A 27,435-nucleotide genomic window follows, 5' to 3' on the forward strand; every position below is an offset into this window, starting at 1 on the left:
TAACCGTTATTCTTGTATTTCCTACTTGTCTTATTCTGTTTTAGCTGTTTTTATACTCTCTTTAACGGATGTTTTTAACTGCTCTTTAATAGTTTATGTAAAGCACTTTGAATTGCCTTGTTGCTGTTAAAGCTGCCTTGCCGTGCCTTGCCTTGCCTTAGTTATCACTTCAGTTAAATTCTAATACCCAGTTAAGATTGTTTCCAGTGAAAGTTAAAGGCTGTGATCCTTGTTTAATGTAGGCCACACGGTGTGGCTGAAGCCTCATTGTTTAATTTGATGCCTTGGCATTTAGTCCAACATTGGCTGTGTGCTGGCTGTTTGTGCTGCCTGCAGGGTCCTTTGCTATTGGATACACTACACTTATACACAACTGGAAGTCTAGCAGTAAAATATTAGCTTTCCCTTTCTGCAGCACACTGCCACAGCTGCTGCTCAACGGCCAATCATATATTTTTTCATCCTATCCAGTTACACACTCACCAGAGGTCCCCCCGATCTCGTTCATATAGTTTGAATACAGACTATACATATATATGATTTTATTATTCAACCAAGGCTGAAAGTCTCCAATAGTCTGGAGTTGAACTAAACTGAACTATGACCCTTTTATGAAAGTGGCTGTATGTAACTTTCACTTTGCGTTGATTCTAGCGGCCGCTTTGGACAAAAGTGTTTTTACCACACGTGTTCGTGCTGTCGTAAAGGTCTTTTCTTTACGGTGCTGTATTACTGAATAGGCGTTACAGGGAGGTCATACGGTTGCCATGAATGTTTTGCTCAGACAGAAAATCATTCATTTACGAACAAAGAATAGGTTACAGATGCATGGTTGCATTTCAAGTGTTGCATACGATAACTTTGGTGAGCTAAACCGGGTATCACTGTCACCCTGTCACGAGCCAAAGCATTAAGAGTCTGTTGTAGCAACCAACGTAATAATAACTTAGTTATTATTAATATAACGCATTTCATGAAACCCACGGATGCTTTACACAAGTAACATTACAGGGGGACAAAGGAAAAGAAAGTAGTAAGCCAACACACGGAGTAAAAGGAATAAAACATCCGCACTAAATGGAAGGAGGAAATAATTGAATGTTGGCTACTGACGTACAAACACGTCGCCCGTCGTCACAATAGACATATAACATTCCTGAGGGACAATTCGGGGTGGGTTTTGAATCATTTACAATCCCGTAATTGTCTCCATCTGTTGCTAGCCCGATCGAGTGTGACTCGCATTATCGCCCGTTGTCTTTCACTTTCCCATTTAGCTTTTAGTTCTTCGTTTAATTTCCTTCTTTTCTGTGATGGTCCTGCCCCAATATCAGCCATAACTACAGCAGATAACTTGTAAACTAACATTAAAATACAATTAGGCCTATATAAAGAAATCTCCTGCTACCTTTTGCCTGGCTCAAAAGGCTGGATACGCTAACACAGGCTTTCTGGTGTTACAAAGAAATCTGTGACCCATGTTTGCTCTGTAGCGCCGTCTACCTGCCACAAATCATTCTGTGACTGCGCGGGATAAATCGAACCCGGGCAGAGGCCTTACTAAAAACTATATAAAAATAGCGTTCTTTTCACTGTTAGTCTCGTTTGCTGTTACAGGTCATTTAAGACCATTGTATGAAAAATGAAAGAGCTTCAGAAAATTTTTTATATTACATATAGTGACTCTTTTTTTAACAACATAGTGTCAATAACCAGACCGTCTAACCAAAAACTAGATCAGCTGTGTCTGTGAGGAATTTGTTAACCATATGAAGATGGAATAATAACCCTGCTTTGTACTTTCCGACAGCAACAGAATTACTCAAATCTTGTCCACACCTTGTGAATTACAATATGACCTCAGACTTCCCATTAATGTCAGCCACTGTCCATTGTCCTGCATATGGCCCAGGCTGACAGCATTTGCATGTTTTACAGTCTCCTCTGTTTGTGCACACTGTTTACATCATTTTTATTATGAGCCACATTCAGTGACGCCTGTGTTAAAGCTACTTTTAATGTCATACGCCAGGACTGGCCAGACGATGAAAACACATCGTTCGGATGAGTCTATTTCACAAGTCCTCAGATTAGTTTTTTTCAGAATAATTTTGAGAGAAGACCAAAATGCCAGCAATGTTTGACATCATGCGGCTTTCCGTTTCTCTGGGCTGCAAATGAAAGACGGAGCCTTGAAACCTAAACTTGCCTCAGAAGGATTTAAGCCTAGATTTGGATTTTGGTTTTGAGTTGTTTTTTTTAAGCTGGTATTGGTTTATGGTTTACATTCAGTTTGAGGATTCAGAGTGTGCATAAAACTACTTGATTCAGGTCTTTAAACCAGGATGGACCAGGACCAGGTACTTCCTCAGTCTTTCAGGCTGACAGAGAGCATCCGGATGAACACTAATGATGATTTAGACCCAGAACAAGAGCAGCAGGATGATTCTGTACCTGATATCCAGCCTGAATCCAACCAGGGGACATTGGAGCCAAGGGACAAACTCCCACTGCTAGACCCAGAACAAGAGCAGCAGGATGATTCTGTACCTGATATCCAGCCTGAATCCAACCAGGGGACATTGGAGCCAAGGGACAAACTCCCACTGCTAGACCCAGAACAAAAGCAGCAGGATGATTCTGTACCTGATACCCAGCCTAAATCCAACCAGGGGACATCGGAGCCAAGGGACAAACTCCCACCGCTGGCTTATATTGAGTCCCGCATGAAGCAGCTTCACAACAGGCGGTTCCTTCTGCTAAAGATGCAGCGCTTTAAGAAGAAGCCAGAGGAGAATGGTGTCGGAACCACGGAGGAAAGTAAGTCAATAAATCAGTCCACTCAAATAAGCACATCATTAGTGATTCCCAACGTCTGTAGTAGGTTCATTGTATTCAATTAATTGATTGATTAAAAATGGTTAAACATTTTTTTTTATTTCCAAATGACAACTTTGGAGCCCCAAAGTAAAGTATAAAAAGAAATGTGAAGCTTCCTTTACCACCAATCAGTTGATAAATTAATTACAATCAATTTATTTGACTCTTATCTTTTACTAGTTAATTTTTTTCAATTAATAAAACATTTTGGCCAGCAAGCTAACGATGAAGTTAGCTAAGTTGGTAAAAAAAAATGTTTCCCTCCTCCCTCCTGAAATAAATTCAAACTTCATTTATTTCACTTTTACATGTATTTATCATACATTTATCATTTCATTTTGTTTTTTGACTACAAATGCATTTTAGCCAGCAAACTCACACTAAGTTAGCTAAATAACTAGGAGCTAGCTAGTATTTCTTTCCAGCTCAAGAACTTTCTTCTCATTATCATACAATCTTTATGACAATGGGAAATGTTGCATGGAGACAACATGGAATAAATGATTAAATCTGTGCTAAGGCCTAAGAAATTCAAAAAACAAGTAGGAAAATAAAACGAGTTAAAGATAGGCAAATAGACGAATAAAATAAAATTGAAGCCTTATATTTCTTTATCCTTTTAAGTTATATAGCTGACTTTTCAATGTCATTTATACTTTTGACTTGCCTAATACATTTTTGCTACATTTAGGAGAGCTACTGCAGGTACAGTAGCATGTTATAGATCTGTTTCTCTGTAAACGTCCTCTCCCTTTGTGGTATTGTCAGTGACCTGCGAGCACAGCGACCAACTGTGTGAGCTGGAGGCCATCCAGAAGGAGCTGGAGGAGCTGCTGGTTAAAAAAGAGGTGTTGGAGAAAACGGGAAATCGCTCTAAATTCACAGAACATAAAGGCACGTTTTTCTGCACCTTTTCACTTATTAGTTTAAAATGATGACTTTCCATTACTTAAAAATATACTTGTAGCCTACTACAATTTAAAGCAGCATTGAGCAACGTAACGTGTCAGTAGCTCAGTAATGGCAGTCCTGCTTTGAGTGAAAGCAGCATTTTTTTTTATGTAAAGATGTTGATTAATGCATTTATAAAGCAATTTGCTCGTATTAAATCAGGTCAACAGGACGCACGTCGCAATTTTTATAAAAGTGAGATCCCCCGTGGGGGGATCTATATGCTACCGCCTCCCCAGCTGGAACTAGAGGAGCGGAAAGGAAAAGCTAAGCCTGTGTCAGAAAAACCAACAGGCCCAGTCGTTCCAGGTAGGTTACACACACGTACACACACTAAACGATCTCAGTCATGCAGGGCATTAATCACCTGGGGGGAGGGACCGTGTTTTTATGTACGCTTTCTGCAACACTTTGGCACGCAGGCAACTATGTAGCCTACTATACTTTGACATTTTAATGTATTTTCTATGGCATACCATATTTTGACATTTGTGTTGGCATGCTATGGCATTCTACACTATGACTTTTAATGAAATTTGTATGACTCTCTCTAATGGCATACTATACAATGACATTTTTAAGACATACTATATAGTATGACGTTTTAAAAACATACTAACGTTTGACTTTTATGAAATGTAGTAGGCTAAAACCTTTTTATGGCATTTTTGTGACATAGTATATTATTACCTTTTTCGACATACTTTACTATTACTTTTATTTCAACATACTATACTGTTTTTTTCCGCGGACTATACTATGACTTTTTTCAACATACTATACTATGATTTTTTTTGACACACTATACTATGACATTTTTTAACATACTATACTATTACTTTTTTCAACATACAATACTATGACTTGTTTTTTATATAGAATACTATTACATTTTGTCTGACATACTATAGTAAGACTTTTTTTCTTAAATATTGTACTTTTTTTAACATACACATTTTTCATGACATACTATGCTATGACATTTTTATGATATACTATATCATGACATTTACATAACATACTATACTATGAGTTTTGTGCCTTATTGGAAATACTACTTTTTTTCCGACTTTTGTGACTTTTCTGTCATACAGCATTAGTTCAGTCAGTTGGGACTTAGCTTAGGAATACTATTATACTATTACCTATTTGTGAACATACTATACAGTGACTTTTAAAAAAATATTATACTATGACTTTTTTTAAACATGCTCCCCAACCAGTCTTCTAACAGACTTAGCTATCAAACAAGTATAGTAAAGTATAGTATGTCAAAAAGAAGTCATAGTAAATAGTATTTTGACAAAACTCACAGTATAGTATGTTGAAAAAATCATAAAAAGTCATAGTATAGTATGTTGAAAAAAAGAATATAATAGTATGTCGAACAAGTCCTGAAAAAAGTCATAAAAAGTCATAGTATAGTATGTCGAAACAAATCATAAAAATGTTATTATAGTATGTTGAGAAAAGTCATAGTATAGTATGTAGAAAAAAGTCATAGTATAGTATGTTGAAAAAGTCATATAAATTCATATTATTGTATGTCAAAAAAAGGAAAAGTATAGTATTTCGAACAAAGTCGTGAAAAAAGTCATAGTATAGTGTGACTTTCCTTTGGACATCTGAAATAATTAACTTCCCAAACAGTCTTCTACCAGACTGAGCTATGAAACAAGTCATAGTATAGTATGTCAAAAAACTCACAGCATAGTATGTTGAAAAAAGTCGCAGAATAGTATGTCAAAAAATATCATGTCATAGCATAGTATGACGAAAAAAGGGATAGTATGGCGAACAAAGTCCTAAAAAATGTCATAGTATAGTGTGTCGAAAAAAGTCACAGTAGAGTGTGACTTTCCTTTGGACAGTCTTCTAACAGACTGAGCTATAAAACAAGTCATAGTATATACTATATAGTATGTTGAAAAACACAGTATAATATGTTGAAAAAAGTCATAGTATAGAATGTCAAAAAAATCATAAAAACTCACAATATAGTATGTTGAAAAAATCATAGTATAGTATGTTGAAAAAAGTAGTATAGAATGTCAAAAAAAGTCATAGAACAGTATGTTTGTTTATTTGATTTGATTAGGACAATGCACATTAATGAACATTTCTGTAAATGCACCAGTGTTCGCCAGTCGGCTAATTTTCAACTGTAGTCCTAGTTGCCTAGCATGCATGTCTTTATGGTGGGAAGAAACCGGAGCACCCGGAGGAAACCCACGTAAGCACGGGGAGAACATGCAAACTCTACACAGAAAGGCCTAAGATGACCTGGGTTTGAACCCAGAACCTTTTTGCTGTGAGTTAGAAGTGCTAACCACTGAGCACCGTGTTCCCTCATGTTGAAAACAATCATAACAAATCATAGCATAATATGTCGAAAAAAGTCATAAAAAGTCATAGTATAGTATGTCGAAAAAAAGTCTTGGTATAGTATGTAGAAAAAATCATTAAAAAATCATAGTATGTCGAACAAAGTCCTGAAAAAAGTCATAGTATATACTATATAGTATGTCGAAAAACTCATAGTATAGTATGTTGAAAAAAGTAATAGTATAGAATGTCAACAAAATCATAAAAACTCACAGTATAGTATGTTGAAAAAAGTAATAGTATAGAATGTCAAAAAAATCATAAAAACTCACAGTATAGTATGTTGAAAAAAGTCACAGAATAGAATGTCGAAAAAAGTCATAGAACAGTACGTTGAAAACAATCATAACAAATCATAGCATAGTATGTTGAAAAAAGTCATAGAAAAAATCATTAAAAAGTCATAGTATGTCGAATAAAGTCCTGAAAAAAGTCATAGTATAGTCTGTCGAAAAAAAGCATACTATATATATATATCAAGAAATCAATTGCTGCCATTAGGAGAAACTCATAAGAGGTAAAAACAGGAGGGTATACATCAGGAGGGCAAATATATATATAGCATGACTTTCCTTTGGACATCTGACTTAAAAAAGAATTAGCTTCCCAACCAATCTTCTAAAAGATTTAGCAATCAAAAAAGTGATAGTAAAGTATGTAGAAAAACTCACAGTATATTATGTCGAAAAAATCATTAAAAAGTCCTAGTATACTATTTAAAAAAAAGGAATAGTATAGTATGTCGAACAACGTCCTAAAAAAAAGTAATAGTATAGTGTGTCGAAAAAAGTCCTAGTATAGTATGTCAAAAAAAGTCATAAAAAAGTCATAGTATGTTGAAAAAAGTGATAAGTATAGTGTGCCGAAAAAAGTCATAATTTAAAATTTTGAAAAAAGTCATGAAAAATAATAGTATAGTATGTCAAAAAAGTCATGGTAAAATCAATGTAAAGAAGGCATATAAAGTTATTGTATAGTATGACAAAAAAAAGTCGTAAAAGATCATAGTATACCATGTTGAAAAAAGTCATAGCATTTCAAACATACTAGACTATGACTTTTTTATGACTTTTTTTGACATACTATACTGTGACTTCTTTATGACATACTATACTATAGCTTATGAATTTTTTCGACATACTGAGCTACAACGTCTGGTAGGGAGACGGGGAGGAGAAAGAGAGGGGGGGCGAAGCTGGCGCCTTCCCCTCTAAAGAGGTGGAGGGAGAAAGAGCTTCTTCTTCATCTTGGTCATAGTATAGTATGTCATAAAGAATTCATAGTTTATATGAATTCTTTATGACATACTATACTATAACTTTTTTCGACATACTATACTATGACTTTTTCATGACTTTTTTCGACATACTATACTATGACTTTTTCATGACTTTTTTCGACATACTATACTATGACTTTTTCATGGCTTTTTTTCGACATACTATACTATGACTTCTTTATGACATACTATACTATGACTTTTTTGACATACTATAGTATGACTTCTTATGAATTTTTTCAACATACTATTCTATAACTTTTTAGGACTTTTTTTGACATACTATACTATGACTTTTTTTGACATACTATACTATGACTTTTGTCGACATATTATACTATGACTTTTTCATGGCTTTTTTCGACATACTATACTATGAATTCTTTATGACATATTATACTATGACTTTTTCGACATATTATAGTATGACTTCTTATGAATTTTTTCGACATACTATACTATAACTTTTTAGGACTTTTTTCGACATACTATACTATGACTTCTTATGAATTTTTTCGACATACTATACTATAACTTTTTAGGACTTTTTTCGACATACTATACTATGACTTTTTATGACTTTTTTCGACATACTATACTATGACTTCGTTATGACATACTATACTATGACTTTTTTCGACATACTATACTATGACTTTTTATTAGTTTTTTCGACATATTCTACTATGACTTCCTCATGACATACTATACTATGACTTTTTTCGCATATTCTACTATGACTTTTTTCGACATACTATACTATGACTTCTTATGAATTTTTTCGACATACTATACTATGACTTATTTATGACATACTATACTATGACTTTTTTGACATACTATACTATGACTATTTCATGGCTTTTTTTCGACATATTATACTATGACTTTTTTCAACATACTATACTATGACTTCTTGGGAATTTTTTCGACATATTATACTATGACTTTTTATGAGATTTTCCGACATACTATACTATGACTTCCTCATGACATACTATACTATGACTTTTTTCGACATACTATACTGTGACTTATTTATGACATACTATACTATGACTTTTTTGACATACTATACTATGACTATTTCATGGCTTTTTTTCGACATACTATACTATGACTTTTTTCGGCATACTATACTATGACTTCTTGGGAATTTTTTCGACATATTATACTATGACTTTTTATGAGTTTTTCCGACATACTATACTATGACTTCCTCATGACATACTATACTATGACTTTTTTCGACATACTATACTATGACTTTTTCATGACTTTTTTCGACATACTATACTATGACTTTTTCATGACTTTTTTCGACATACTATACTATGACTTCTTATGAATTTTTTCAACATACTATACTATGACTTCTTATGAATTTTTTCGACATACTATACTATGACTTTTTCATGACTTTTTTCTATATACTATACTATGACTTCTTATGAATTTTTTCGACATACTATACTATGACTTATTTATGACATACTATACTATAACTTTTTTGACATACTATGACATTTTAATGGCTTTTTTTCGACATACTATACTATGACTTATTTATGAAATACTATACTATGACTTTCTTGACATACTATACTATGACTATTTCATGGCTTTTTTTTGACATATGACTTTTTTCGACATACTAAACTATGACTTCTTGGGAATTTTTTCGACATATTATACTATGATTTTTTATGAGTTTTTGCGACATACTATACTATGACTTTTTCATGACTTTTTTCGACATACTATGACTTTTTCATGACTTTTTTCGACATACTATACTATGACTTCTTATGAATTTTTTCGACATACTATACTATGACTTCTTTATGACATATCATACAAAGACTTTTTTATGACTTTTTTCGACATACTATACTATGACTTTTTTATGACATACTCTATTATGACTTTTTTCGACATACTATACTATGACTTTTTATTAGTTTTTTCGACATACTATACTATTACTATTTTCGACATACTATACTATGACTTTTTTCGACATACTATACTATGACTTTTTCATGACTTTTTTCGACATACTATACTATGACTTTTTCATGACTTTTTTCGACATACTATACTATGACTTTTTCATGGCTTTTTTCGACATACTATACTATGACTTCTTTATGACATACTATACTATGACTTTTTTGACATACTATAATTATGACTTCTTAGTTTTTCAACCCACTATTCTATAACTTTTTAGGACTTTTTTTGACATACTATACTATGACTTTTTTTGACATACTATACTATGACTTTTGTCGACATATTATACTATGACTTTGTCATGGCTTTTTTCGACATACTATACTATGAATTCTTTATGACATATTATACTATGACTTTTTCGACATATTATAGTATGACTTCTTATGAATTTTTTCAACATACTATACTATAACTTTTTAGGACTTTTTTCGACATACTATACTATGACTTTTTCATGACTTTTTTCGACATACTATACTATGACTTCTTATGAATTTTTTCAACATACTATACTATAACTTTTTAGGACTTTTTTCGACATACTATACTATGACTTTTTATGACTTTTTTCGACATACTATACTATGACTTCGTTATGACATACTATACTATGACCTTTTTCGACATACTATACTATGACTTTTTATTAGTTTTTCGACATATTCTACTATGACTTCCTCATGACATACTATATTATGACTTTTTCCGAATATTCTACTATGACTTTTTCGACATACTATACTATGACTTCTTATGAATTTTTTCGACATACTATACTATGACTTATTTATGACATACCATACTATGACTTTTTGACATACTATACTATGACTATTTCATGGCTTTTTTGACATACTATACTATGACTTTTTTCATACATACTATACTATGACTTCTTGGAAATTTTTCGACATATTATACTATGACTTTTATAAGATTTTCCGACATAACTATACTATGACTTCCTTATGACATACTATACTATGACTTTTTGACATACTATACTATGACTTTTCATGACTTTTTTCGACATACTATCTGTATTTTTTTCTGACATATGACTTTTTTCGACATACTAAACTATGACTCTGGGAATTTTTTCGACATATTATACTATGATTTTTTATGAGTTTTATACACTATACATTTTCATGACTTCCTCATGACATACTATACTATGACTTTTTCATGACTTTTTTCGACATACTATGACTTTTTCATGACTTTTTTCGACATACTATACTATGACTTCTTATGAATTTTTTCGACATACTATACTATGACTTCTTTGTGACATATCATACAAAGACTTTTTATGACTTTTTTCGACATACTTATACTATGACTTTTTTATGACATACTCTATTATGACTTTTTCGACATACTATACTATGACTTTTTAAGTTTTTTTCGACATAATTATAATTATTTCTTTTTTTCGACATACTATACTATGACTTTTTCGACATACTATACTATGACTTCTTATGTTTTTTTTCGACATATTATACTATGACTTTTTATTAGTTTTTTCGACATACTATACTATGACTTTTTTTCCACATACTATACTATGACCTCTTATGAATTCTTTCAACATACTATACTATGACTTTTTATTAGTTTTTTCGACATACTACAATATGACTTCCTCATTACATACTATACTATGGCTTTTTATTACTTTTTTCGACATATTATACTATGACTTCTTTATGACATACTATACTATAAGTTGTTTCGACATACTATACTATGACTTTTGTTGACATACTATACTATAACTTCTTTATGACATACTATACTATAACTTGTTTCGACATACTATACTATGACTTTTTTCGACATACTATACTATGACTTCTTATGAATGTTTTCTACATATTATACTGTGACTTTTTATTAGTTTTTTCGACATATTCTACTATGACTTCCTCATGACATACTATACTATGACTTTTTTCGACATATTCTACTATGACTTTTTCATGACTTTTTTCGACATACTATACTATGACTTTTTCATGACTTTTTTCGACATACTATACTATGACTTCTTATGAATTTTTTCGACATACGATACTATGACGTCTTATGAATTTTTTCGACATACTATACTATGACTTTTTCATGACTTTTTTCTATATACTATACTATGACTTCTTATGAATTTTTTCGACATACTATACTATGACTTATTTATGACATACTATACTATAACTTTTTTGACATACTATGACATTTTAATGGCTTTTTTTCGACATACTATACTATGACTTATTTATGAAATACTATACTATGACTTTCTTGACATACTATACTATGACTATTTCATGGCTTTTTTTCGACATATGACTTTTTTCGACATACTAAACTATGACTTCTTGGGAATTTTTTCGACATATTATACTATGATTTTTTATGAGTTTTTGCGACATACTATACTATGACTTCCTCATGACATACTATACTATGACTTTTTCATGACTTTTTTCGACATACTATGACTTTTTCATGACTTTTTTCGACATACTATACTATGACTTCTTATGAATTTTTTCGACATACTATACTATGACTTCTTTATGACACACCATACAAAGACTTTTTTATTACTTTTTTCGACATACTATACTATGACTTTTTTATGACATACTCTATTATGACTTTTTTCGACATACTATACTATGACTTTTTATTAGTTTTTTCGACATACTATACTATTACTATTTTCGACATACTATACTATGACTTTTTCGACATACTATACTATGACTTCTTATGTTTTTTTTCGACATATTATACTATGACTTTTTATTAGTTTTTTCGACATACTATACTATGACTTTTTTTCCACATACTATACTATGACCTCTTATGAATTCTTTCAACATACTATACTATGACTTTTTATTAGTTTTTTCGACATACTACAATATGACTTCCTCATTACATACTATACTATTGCTTTTTATTACTTTTTTCGACATATTATACTATGACTCTTTTATGACATACACTATACTTAGTTGTTCTACATACTATACCTATGACTTTTTTCGACATACCTATACTATGACTCTTATGAATGTTTTCTACATACTATACCTTGACTTTATATTAGTTTTTGCCATATTCTACTATGACTCCCCATGACATACTATTCTATGACTTTTTTCGCATATTCTACTTTTAGACTTTTTTCGACATACTATACTCATGACTTCTTATGAATTTTTTCGACATACTATACTATGACTTTTTTCATGACTTTCTGACATAATATGACTCTATTTTATGACATACTATACTATGACTTTTTCGCCATACCTATACTATGACTTATTTTTCGACATACTTATACTATGACTTTTTCGAAATACTCATACTATGACTTCTTATGAATTTTTTTCGAGACATTATACTATGACTTTTATTTTTTCGACATACTATACTATGACTTCTTATGAATTCTTTCGACATATACTATGACTTTTATTTTTTTTCGACATACTCACAATATGACTTCCCATGACATACTCATACTATGGTTTTATTTTTTTCGACATATACTATGACTTCTTTTATGACATACTATACTATTAGTTGTTTCGACATACTATACTATGACTTTTGTTGACATACTATACTATGACTCCTTTTATGACATACTATACTATAAGTTGTTTCAACATACTATACTATGACTTTTGCTGGACATACTCATACTCATGACTTCTTTTATGACATACTATACTATGACTTTGTCGACATATTCTACAAATGACTTTTGTCGACATATTATACTATGACTTTTTCATGACTTTTTTCGACATACTATACTATGACTTCTTATGAATTCTTTCGACATACTATACTATGACTTTTTATTAGTTTTTTCGACATACTATACTGACTTTTTTCTGTATACTATACTATGACTTCTTATGAATTTTTTCGACATACTATACTATGACTTATTTATGACATACTATACTATAACTTTTTTGACATACTATGACATTTTAAAGGCTTTTTTACGACATACTATACTATGACTTATTTATGAAATACTATACTATGGCTTTTTTGACATACTATACTATGACTATTTCATGGCTTTTTTTCGACATATTATACTATGACTTTTTATTAGTTTTTTCGACATACTATACTATGACTTTTTTTCCACATACTATACTATGACCTCTTATGAATTCTTTCAACATACTATACTATGACTTTTTATTACTTTTTTCGACATATTATACTATGACTTCTTTATGACATACTATACTATAGGTTGTTTCGACATACTATACTATGACTTTTGTTGACATACTATACTATAACTTCTTTATGACATACTATACTATAACTTGTTTCGACATACTATACTATGACTTTTTTCGACATACTATACTATGACTTCTTATGAATGTTTTCTACATATTATACTGTGACTTTTTATTAGTTTTTTCGACATATTCTACTATGACTTCCTCATGACATACTATACTATGACTTTTTTCGACATATTCTACTATGACTTTTTTCGACATACTATACTATATGATTCTATTATACATATTTTTTTACATACTATACTATGACTTCTTATGAACTTTTCGACATACTATACTATGACTTTTTCATGACTTATTTCGACATACTATAACTTTATTTGACATACTTTATTATTGACATACTATACTATGACTTTTTCAACATACTATACTATGACTTCTTATGAATTTTTTCGACATACTATACTATGACTATTTTCGACATACTATACTATGACTTTTTCGAAATACTATACTATGACTTCTTATGAATTTTTTCGACATATTATACTATGACTTTTTATTAGTTTTTTCGACATACTATGCTATGACTTCTTATGAATTCTTTCGACATACTATACTATGACTTTTTATTAGTTTTTTCGACATACTACAATATGACTTCCTCATGACATACTATACTATGGCTTTTTATTACTTTTTTCGACATATACTATGACTTCTTTATGACATACTATACTATTAGTTGTTTCGACATACTATACTATGACTTTTGTTGACATACTATACTATGACTTCTTTATGACATACTATACTATAAGTTGTTTCGACATACTATACTATGACATTGGTGACATACTATACTATGACTTCTTTATGACATACTATACTATGACTTTTGTCGACATATTCTACAATGACTTTTGTCGACATATTATACTATGACTTTTTCATGACTTTTTTCGACATATATACTATGACTTCTTATGAATTCTTTCGACATACTATACTATGACTTTTTATTAGTTTTTTCGACATACTATACTATGACTTCTTTATGACATACTATACTATGACTTTTTCATGACTTTTTTCTGTATACTATACTATGACTTCTTATGAATTTTTTCGACATACTATACTATGACTTATTTATGACATACTATACTATAACTTTTTTGACATACTATGACATTTTAATGGCTTTTTACTATACTATTACTACTTATTTATGAAATACTATACTATGACTTTTTTGACATACTATACTATGACTATTTCATGGCTTTTTTTCGACATACTATACTATGACTTTTTTCGACATACTATACTATGACTTCTTGGGAATTTTTTCAACATATTATACTATGACTTTTTATGAGTTTTTCTGACATACTATACTATGACTTCCTCATGACATACTATACTATGACTTCTTGGGAATTTTTTTCGACATATTATACTATGACTTTTTATGAGTTTTTCCGACATACTATACTATGACTTCCTCATGACATACTATACTATGACTTTTTTCGACATACTATACTATGACTTTTTCATGACTTTTTTTGACATACTATACTATGACTTTTTCATGACTTTTTTCGACATACTATACTATGACTTCTTATGAATTTCTTCGACATACTATACTATGACTTTTTTCGACATACTATACTGTGACTTATTTATGATATACTATACTATGACTTTTTTGACATACTATACTATGACTATTTCTGGCTTTATTCACATACATTATTTGATTTTTCGACATACTATACTATGACTTTTTTAGACTATACTATATGCCAACATATTCTATTATGCTCTCACACATACCATACTCATGACTTTTTTTACAATACTTGATTTATTTTATGACATACTATACTATGACTTTTTGACATACTATACTATGACTATTTTGTTTTATTTCACATACTAATACTATGTTTTCGACATACTATACTATGACTATTTCATGGCTTTTTTTTCGACATACTATACTATGATTTTTTCGGACATACTATACTATGACTCTTGGAATTTTTTTCATACATACTATGACTTTTTATGAGTTTTTCCGACATACTATACTATGACTTCCTCATGACACACTATATTATGACTTTTTTCGACATACTATACTATGACTTTTTCATGACTTTTTTCGACATACTATACTATGACTTCTCACGAATTTTTTCGACATACTATACTATGACTTCTTTATGACATACTATACTATGACTTTTTCATGACTTTTTTCTATATACTATACTATGACTTCTTATGAATTTTTTCGACATACTATACTATGACTTATTTATGACATACTATACTATAACTTTTTTGACATACTATGACATTTTAATCGCTTTTTTTCGACATACTATACTATGACTTATTTATGAAATACTATACTATGACTTTTTTGACATACTATACTATGACTATTTCATGGCTTTTTTTCGACATACTATACTATGACTTTTTTCGACATACTATACTATGACTTCTTGGGAATTTTTTCGACATATTATACTATGACTTTTTATGAATTTTTCCGACATACTATACTATGACTTCCTCATGACATACTATACTATGACTTTTTTTGGACATACTATACTATGACTTTTTCATGACTTTTTTTTCGACATACTATATTCCACATGACTTTTTTATGACTTTTTTTCGACATACTATCCTATGACTTTTTCATGACTTTTTTCGACATACTATACTATGACTTTTTCATGACTTTTTTCGACATACTATACTATGACTTTTGTTGACATACTATACTATGACTTTTGTCGACATATTATACTATGACTTTTTCATGACGTTTTTCTATATACTATGACTTCTTATGAATTTTTTCGACATACTATACTATGACTTATTTATGACATACTATACTATAACTTTTTTGACATACTATGACATTTTAATGGCTTTTTTTCGACATACTATACTATGACTTATTTATGAAATACTATACTATGGCTTTTTTTCGACATATGACTTTTTTCGACATACTAAACTATGACTTCTTGGGAATTTTTTCGACATATTATACTATGATTTTTTATGAGTTTTTGCGACATACTATACTATGACTTCCTCATGACATACTATACTATGACTTTTTCATGACTTTTTTCGACATACTATGACTTTTTCATGACTTTTTTCGACATACTATGACTTTTTCATGACTTTTTTCGACATACTATACTATGACTTCTTATGAATTTTTTCGACATACTATACTATGACTTCTTTATGACATACCATACAAAGACTTTTTTATGACTTTTTTCGACATACTATACTATGACTTTTTTATGACATACTCTATTATGACTTTTTTCGACATACTATACTATGACTTTTTATTAGTTTTTTCGACATACTATACTATGACTATTTTCGACATACTATACTATGACTTTTTCGACATACTATACTATGACTTCTTTATGACATACTATACTATGACTTTTTTCTGTATACTATACTATGACTTCTTATGAATTTTTTCGACATACTATACTATGACTTATTTATGACATACTATACTATAACTTTTTTGACATACTATGACATTTTAATGGCTTTTTTACGACATACTATACTATGACTTATTTATGAAATACTATACTATGACTTTTTTGACATACTATACTATGACTATTTCATGGCTTTTTTTTTCTGACATATTATACTATGACTTTTATTAGTTTTTTTTTCGACATACTATACTATGACTTTTTTCCACATACTATACTCATGACTTCTTTGAATTCTTTCCAACATACTATACTATGACTTTTTATTAGTTTTTTTCGGACATACTACAATATGACCTCCTATTACATACTATACTATGGCTTTTTATTACTTTTTCTCATATATTATACTCATGACTTTTTTATGACATACTATACTATAAGTTGTTTCGACATACTATACTATGACTTTTGTTGACATACTATACTATAACTTCTTTATGACATACTATACTATAACTTGTTTCGACATACTATACTATGACTTTTTTCGACATACTATACTATGACTTCTTATGAATGTTTTCTACATATTATACTGTGACTTTTTATTAGTTTTTTCGACATATTCTACTATGACTTCCTCATGACACACTATACTATGACTTTTTTCGACATATTCTACTATGTCTTTTTTCGACATACTATACTATGACTTCTTATGAATTTTTTCGACATACTATACTATGACTTATTTATGACATACTATACTATGACTTTTTCGACATACTATACTATGACTTCTTATGAATTTTTTCGACATACTATACTATGAATATTTTCGACATACTATACTATGACTTTTTCGAAATACTATACTATGACTTCTTATGAATTTTTTCGACATATTATACTATGACTTTTTATTAGTTTTTTCGACATACTATGCTATGACTTCTTATGAATTCTTTCGACATACTATACTATGACTTTTTATTAGTTTTTTCGACATATACTATGACTTCTTTATGACATACTATACTATTAGTTGTTTCGACATACTATACTATGACTTTTGTTGACATACTATACTATGACTTCTTTATGACATACTATACTATAAGTTGTTTCGACATACTATACTATGACTTTTGTTGACATACTATACTATGACTTCTTTATGACATACTATACTATGACTTTTGTCGACATATTCTACAATGACTTTTGTCGACATATTATACTATGACTTTTTCATGACTTTTTTCGACATACTATACTATGACTTCTTATGAATTCTTTCGACATACTATACTATGACTTTTTCATGACTTTTTTCTGTATACTATACTATGACTTCTTATGAATTTTTTCGACATACTATACTATGACTTATTTATGACATACTATACTATAACTTTTTTGACATACAATGACATTTTAATGGCTTTTTTTCGACATACTATACTATGACTTATTTTATGAAATACTATACTATGACTTTTTGCATACCATACTTATATGACTATTTCATGGCTTTTTTTCTCTCGACATACTATACTATGACTTCTTGGGAATTTTTTCAACATATTATACTATGACTTTTTATGAGTTTTTCCGACATACTATACTATGACTTCCTCATGACATACTATACTATGACTTCTTGGGAATTTTTTCGACATATTATACTATGACTTTTTATGAGTCTTTCCGACATACTATACTATGACTTCCTCATGACATACTATACTATGACTTTTTTGACATACTATACTATGACTTTTTCATGACTTTTTTCGACATACTATACTATGACTTCTTATGAATTTCTTCGACATACTATACTATGACTTCTTTATGACATACTCTATTATGACTTTTTTCGACATACTATACTATGACTTTTTATTAGTTTTTTCGACATACTATACTATGACTATTATCGACACACTATACTATGACTTTTTCGACATACTATACTATGACTTCTTATGAATTTATTCGACATACTATACTATGACTTTTTCATGACTTTTTCGACATACTATACTATGACTTCTTATGAATTTTTTCAACATACTATACTATGACTTATTTATGACATACTATACTATGACTTTTTTGACATACTAAACTATGACTATTTCATGGCTTTTTTTCGACATATTATACTATGACTTTTTCCAACATACTATACTATGACTTCTTGGGAATTTTTTCGACATATTATACTGTGACTTTTTATGAGATTTTCCGACATACTATACTATGACTTCCTCATGACATACTATACTATGACTTTTTTCGACATACTATACTGTGACTTATTTATGATATACTATACTATGACTTTTTCATGACTTTTTCGACATACTATACTATGACTTCTTATGAATTTTTTCGACATACTATACTATGACTTATTTATGACATACTATACTATGACTTTTTTGACATACTAAACTATGACTATTTCATGGCTTTTTTTCGACATATTATACTATGACTTTTTCCAACATACTATACTATGACTTCTTGGGAATTTTTTCGACATATTATACTGTGACTTTTTATGAGATTTTCCAACATATTCTACTATGACTTCCTCATGACATACTATACTATGACTTTTTTCGACATACTATACTGTGACTTATTTATGATATACTATACTATGACTTTTTTGACATACTATACTATGACTATTTCATGGCTTTATTTCGACATACTATACTATGACTTTTTTCGGCATACTATACTATGACTATTTCATGGCTTTTTTTCGACATACTATACTATGACTTTTTTCGGCATACTATACTATGACTTCTTGGGAATTTTTTCGACATATTATACTATGACTTCCTCATGACATACTATATTATGACTTTTTTCGACATACTATACTATGACTTTTTCATGACTTTTTTCGATATACTATACTATGACTTCTCACGAATTTTTTCGACATACTATACTATGACTTCTTTATGACATACTATACTATGACTTTTTCATGACTTTTTTCTATATACTATACTATGACTTCTTATGAATTTTTTCGACATACTATACTATGACTTATTTATGACATACTATACTATAACTTTTTTGACATACTATGACATTTTAATCGCTTTTTTTCGACATACTATACTATGACTTATTTATGAAATACTATACTATGACTTTTTTGACATACTATACTATGACTATTTCATGGCTTTTTTCGACATACTATACTATGACTTTTTCGACATACTATACTATGACTTCTTGGGAATTTTTTTCGACATATATACTATGACTTTTTATGAATTTTTCCGACATACTATACTATGACTTCCTCATGACATACTATACTATGACTTTTTTCGACATACTATCCTATGACTTTTTCATGACTTTTTTCGACATACTATACTATGACTTTTTCATGACTTTTTTCGACATACTATCCTATGACTTTTTCATGACTTTTTTCGACATACTATACTATGACTTTTTCATGACTTTTTTCGACATACTATACTATGACTTCTTATGAATTTTTTCGACATACTATACTATGACTATTTTCGACATACTATACTATGACATTTTCGACATACTATACTATGACTTCTTATGAATTTTTTCGACATACTATACTATGACTTTTTTTCGACATACTATACTATGACTTCTTATGAATTCTTTCGACATACTATACTATTACTTTGTATTAGTTTTTTCGACATACTACAATATGACTTCCTCAAGACATACTATACTATCGCTTTTTATTACTTTTTTCGACATATTATACTATGACTTCTTTATGACATACTATACTATAAGTTGTTTCAACATACTATACTATGACTTTTGTTGACATACTATACTATGACTTTTGTCGACATATTATACTATGACTTTTTCATGACTTTTTTCAACATAGTATACTATGACTTCTTATGAATTCTTTCGACATACTATACTATGACTTTTTATTAGTTTTTTCGACATACTATACTATGACTTCTTTATGACATACTATACTATGACTTTTTTCGACAGACTATACTATGACTTTTTTCGACATACTATACTATGACTTTTTTTCAACATATTATACTGACTTTTCATTAGTTTTTTCGACATACTATACTATGACTTCTCTATGACATACTATACTATGACGTTTTTCGACATACTATATTATGACTTTTTTTGACATACTATACTATGCCTTTTTTTCGACATATTATACTATGACTTCTTCTTGACATACTATACTATGAATTTTGTCGACATTATACTATGACTTTTTCATGGCTTTTTTTCAACCTACTATACTATGACTTCTTTATGACATACTATACTATGACTTTTTTGGACATACTATACTATGACTTCTTATGAATTCTTTCGACATATTATACTATGACTTTTTATTAGTTTTTTCAACATACTATACTATGACTTTTTATTTGTTTTTTCAACATACTATACTATGACTTCTTCATGACATACTATACTATGACTTTTTATTTGTTTTTTCAACATACTATACTATGACTTTTTATTAGTTTTTTCAACATACTATACTATGACTTCTTCATGACATACTATACTATGACTTTTTTCGACATATGACTTTTTTCGACATACTATACTAAGACTTTTGTCAACATATTATACTATGACTTTTTCATGGCTTTGTTTCGACATACTATACTATGACTTGTTTATAATATACTATACTATGACTTTTTTCGATATGCTATACTATGACTTCTTATGAATTTTTTCGACATACTATACTATGACTTCTTATTAGTTTTTTCGACATATACTATGACTTCTTCATGACATACTATACTATGACTTTTTTCGACATATTCTACTATGACTTTTTTCAACATACTATACTATGACTTTTTTTGACATACTATACTATGACTTTTTTATGACGTTTTTTGACATACTATACTATGAGTTTTGTCGACATATTATACTATGAGTTTTGTCGACATATTATACTATGACTTTTTAATGGCCTTTTTTTTCGACATACTATTCTATAACTTCTTTTCTGACATACTATACTATGACTTTTTTTGACATACTATACTTTGACTTCTTATGAATTTTTTCGACATACTATACTATGACTTTTCATATTTTTTTTCGCCATACTATACTATGCCTTTTTTTTCGACATATTATACTCTGAATTTTTATTAGTTTTTTCGACATACTATACTATGACTTCTTTTTGACATACTATACTATGACTTCTTTTTGACATACTATACTATGACGTTTTTTGACCTACTATACTATGCCTTTATTTCGACATATTATACTATGAGTTTTTATTAGTTTTTTCGACATACTATACTATGACTTCTTCATGACATACTATACTATGAGTTTTTATTAGTTTTTTCGACATACTATACTATGACTTCTTCATGACATACTATACTATGACTTTTTTCGAAATTTTCTACTATGACTTTTTTTGACATACTATACTATGACTTTTTCATGACTTCTTTTGACATAATATACTATGACTTTTGTTGACATATTATCCTTTGAGTTTTTCATGGCTTTTTTTTGACATACTATACTATACTTCTTTATGACATACTATACTATGACTTTTTTCGACATACTATACTATGACCTCTTTTGAATTTTTTCAAGATACTATTCTATGACTTCTTCATGACATACTATACTATTTTTTATGACTTTTTTCAACATACTATACTATGCCTTTTTTTGACACATTATACTATGACTTATTAGATTTTTCGCCATACTATACTATGACTTTTTATTAGTTTTTTCAACATACTATATTATTACTTTTTTATTAGTTTTTTCAACATAATATACTATGACTGTTGTGTGTAGGGGATTAAAGGACCCACATGAAGAGAGAGAGGCAGGCAGGCAGAATGGTGAACACAAGGATTTATTGCAACAAAAACAGGGATCAACCAACAAAAGGGATCCAAAAGGAGAATTGCAAACACAAGGAGACCAAAACTGAGGCAGGCATGAAAAAAGGCAAAGTCCCAAATCCAAAAAGTCCCCAGAGAAAAGGTTAACAAAAAAACACAGGGAAGATTCCCAAACACACACTTGACAGGATACAGACACAGTGCAAGGACACAAACGGATGCAAAACAATCTGACAAGACACAAAGGGAAACACAGAGGCTAAATAAACTAGGAAACGAGCAAAGCAGGAACAGGTGAGACAACAGGTGAAACACATTAGGAGATACAGGGTAATCAACAAAGGCGGGAAAAGACAGGAAGTAAAACTAGACATGACAAGACAGAGAAAAGTATCAAAATAAAACAGAACCTGAACAGAGAAATGCACAACAGGGGACAGACAACAAAATATATGCAGACAACAATACACAACACAGGATACATGTACAAGACAATGAACAGAAACCTACAGAAAAACCATACAACAACGGAAAACATACAGAAAACTACAAACAGGCAACAGAAATAGAACAAAATACATAGCAAAATGCTGAAACCATAACAATGACTTCTTTATGACATACTATACTATGACTTTTTTTGACATACTATACTATGCCTTTTTTTCAACATATCATACTGTGACTTTTCATTAGTTTTTTCGACATACTCTACTATGACGTTTTTTGACATATTATACTAGACTACTTTTTTTCGACATATTATAGGCTACATGTTTTCCCTCTGGGCTCACCAAAACGGACATAAAAGCATATTAACCATTAACTGCACATGATCGCTAGTAAACATATTACACTTGCTCTGCCGACCCTGTAGCCTGGTGGTGGGGGAAGCGGGACAGCCTCCCCAAATTGTCCGTCCTTTCAAACTCCTACCTGTGTGTACAGGCCTCTTGGATACCGTCTGAGAGAGTTTTCTCCTGTGCAGGACATGCCATACGTCAGCAGATGTGTCGTAGCTTGCCAGAGAAGGCAAAATAGTCATTTTTCTGCAAAAGAACTGATAAAGTTTCAAATTCAAAAACATGTATTGTATTGTTACTTGCTAAAAGTGTAACTGTTATTTGTTAAATTATTGTAGTTATGTGTTAGGTGACTTAGGTTTACTTAAGTATTTTAAAACGTTAATATGTTGTTAAATTTAAATCATTTTCAATAAAAAAAAAAATCCATAAAAGAGCCTTTCTTTGATGTCATTTTTCAGTTTTTCAAGAATCGCTTTAGGAATCGGTTAGGAATCAGAATAGTTTTAAAAGTTTTAAAAGTACTGGTTCAGCATCGGAATTGTAAAAATCCAAACGGTACCCAACCCTACATGTTATACTATGACTTTTTTATGTTTTTTTTTTTCGACATCCTTATACTATGACTTTTTTATGACTTTTTTGACATACTAAACTATGCCTTTTGTTGACATGCTATACTATGACTTTTTATATCTTTTTTCGACATACTATACTATGCCTTTTTTTCGACATACTATAACCAGGCCTTTTTTTTGACATACTATACAAAGACTTTTTATGACTTTTTTCGACATACTATGCTATGACTTTTTTTATAACTTTTTACTTTGAGTATTTTCGACATACTATATTAGGACGTTTTCCGTCATACTATAACTTTTTTTGACATACAATACTATGACTCTTTACGACATATTATAGGCCACTATGAGTTTTTTTGCGACATATACTATACTGTGACTTTTTTTAACATACTATACTATGACTGTTTTAACATATTATACTATGATTTATTTCAACATACTATACTATGAATATTTTTCAACATACTATACTAAAACTTCTTTTGACATACTATACTATGAATCTATTTTTCAACATACTATACTATGACTTTTATAAATATTACGAATGTTTTCAACATACTATACTATGGTTTCATTTTTCAACATACTGCACTGTTTTTTTTTTTCACGCGGCTTCATACACTGGGTAATTGGATACTTCCTGAAAATTGGAGGGTTCTTGTGTATTATAATCACACCCCAGCATCCATGCATTTGTCTACATCTGATTTGGCCGGTAACAGTGTTCTCTGTCTCTCTCATGGGTAAGTGGAAAGTCTGGTTGGAACACCAGCGGTCACCAAATGTCCATCCTGTGAAGAGATCGTCTTCACAGAAACCAGCAGCAGAGTGGGCGAGGCTACATGGACGCTTTGTTTCTTGTGCACCATAATGGGGTATGTCTTTCTGGACCCAATTGATTGTAGACATTTTACCTTGCCAGACTTCTGTGTTAAAACCAGTCTTAAAGAAGCAGCACATTTGGAGAAAAAAAAAAATGCAAATTCGCTTTCTTGGCAAGAGTCTCATGTCTGTATGCTATATATGAAGCTACAGCCAGGAGACATTAGCTTAGCTTAGCATTTAGATTTAAAGCAAGGGGGGAAAGGTTTTGCTTCTACAGCCTCACTTGGTCTGGTATGACCAGTAGCTATGATGTTAGCCAATGCTAGGATACCTTGACTTAGAACTTGCTGTGTAAGTTACAATATTAAGTCTGTAGGTGGTGTGTTTAAGCTGTCCACTGTTATCTAACGTGATTTACAGTCAGCTTTAAAGACAAACTAGTTGTTGTATAGCTCAATGTTGTAATGAATGAACTTTGACCTTGCACATCACCCGTCACATCCTGTCTCTCGTTCTTCCTTCCTTTCTTCCACAGGTGTGTCGCAGGCTGCTGTTTAATCCCTCTCTTCATGAGCAGTCTGAAGGACGTCCACCACCAGTGTCCCAATTGCCAGGCAAAAATACACACCCACCAGCCATTTTGACCTGGAGGTTACTATATTAACAGCACTGGTGTGATTTATACAGAATGATCCGCTGCGTCTGTGCTTGAGTGACCACTTCCTGAGGACTTGGAGCTGTCTTGGACTCGGCCTCTGCCGTTTGACTCCACAACTGATTGTGGCAATGTGCCTGGAGTCAAATACAGTGCTGGTACAAACTGTAAAAAGGCTCAGACAACTTAAGGCAAACCTAGTGTTCTTACTGTAAGTGAAAGTCAGCCTCAGTTTGCCTACCAGAATATCTGCATAACATGGACTTAATTCAAGCTCTACGCTCGCAAATGCAAACACTGCCATTCAAATCAATACTTACTTTAATGATGTCTAGACTAGTTAATGTGTCAGATACTAATAACTTTACACAAACTGACGCCTATATTTAAAAGGATCAATGCCGTTGTTTTGCTGATATTAGGATACAGCTTTGTGGTTTGTCTGTCAACACTATTGAACTTCATGACCGCTTTCGTTGTTATAAGCAAAGTATATCTGTGAATACGTTATCTCAGAGGAAAATGTAAATGCATTGCTGAAAATATGCAAACACGGACCTGTAACCTGACAAAGCACTGTTTTCATACACTGTCAGCCATAACACAATTACAATGTAGAGCCTTGTTTGATTCTTCTCTTTCTGTACTCACGCCAGTTATTTGAAATATTGTTTGTGTCATTGTGTCATTTTATAAAGAAATGTGCATTGTTATGTAATTAACTGTTACAGAGGCGTTCACAGTACACCAAATTTTATTGACACATAAAGGCATACAGTACTCATATACATCTTTTGGAGTATTTACAAAATAAAGAACCCATGGATGTTACACATGTAGAAAAATATGCATTACATCTATATAAATATGTACACAATGTGCAAAACATATAGCATACAAACAACAAGAGGCATGGCAGGTGGAGATGGAAAGGAGAATCGGCTACAATGAAAGATGTAAATTTCCCCAAAATATATTGATTTTAATGAAACGTCTTCTCCACCAAAACATGTACAATGTTTACATGACGATGAACTGCAGGTGAATGAGGACAAGCTGAAGTCAATATGGGGAAGCCCGAACCAACGCCTGTTACCCTCCACTATAAAAAGTAGAGAAGTTGACGGAACCCTTTAGGCATTCTTCAGATTGACTCTGCCTCCACAAACCTCTAAATTAAAAGAGTTATTCAAACCACCACTCAGATATTAAGTGCTTCTGAACTTATAAATTACCTTATAAACTGTATTACTC

At 30.6% G+C, this 27,435-nt stretch overlaps 1 protein-coding gene across 1 annotated transcript; it reads left to right on the forward strand.

Moving 5' to 3' along the window:
* The first annotated feature begins 1,991 nt into the window (after positions 1 to 1,991).
* Positions 1,992 to 27,036, forward strand: LOC120551097. The gene is made up of 5 exons (XM_039788269.1): positions 1,992 to 2,820; positions 3,649 to 3,774; positions 3,994 to 4,140; positions 25,450 to 25,576; positions 26,062 to 27,036. The coding sequence occupies exons 1-5, from the start codon at positions 2,346 to 2,348 to the stop codon at positions 26,168 to 26,170; spliced, it is 984 nt and encodes a 327-aa protein (XP_039644203.1). The 5' UTR covers positions 1,992 to 2,345; the 3' UTR covers positions 26,171 to 27,036.
* The last annotated feature ends 399 nt before the right edge of the window (positions 27,037 to 27,435 follow it).

Source organism: Perca fluviatilis, chromosome 21 (genome assembly GCF_010015445.1).
Source record: "Perca fluviatilis chromosome 21, GENO_Pfluv_1.0, whole genome shotgun sequence".
Lineage (NCBI taxonomy): Eukaryota > Metazoa > Chordata > Actinopteri > Perciformes > Percidae > Perca > Perca fluviatilis.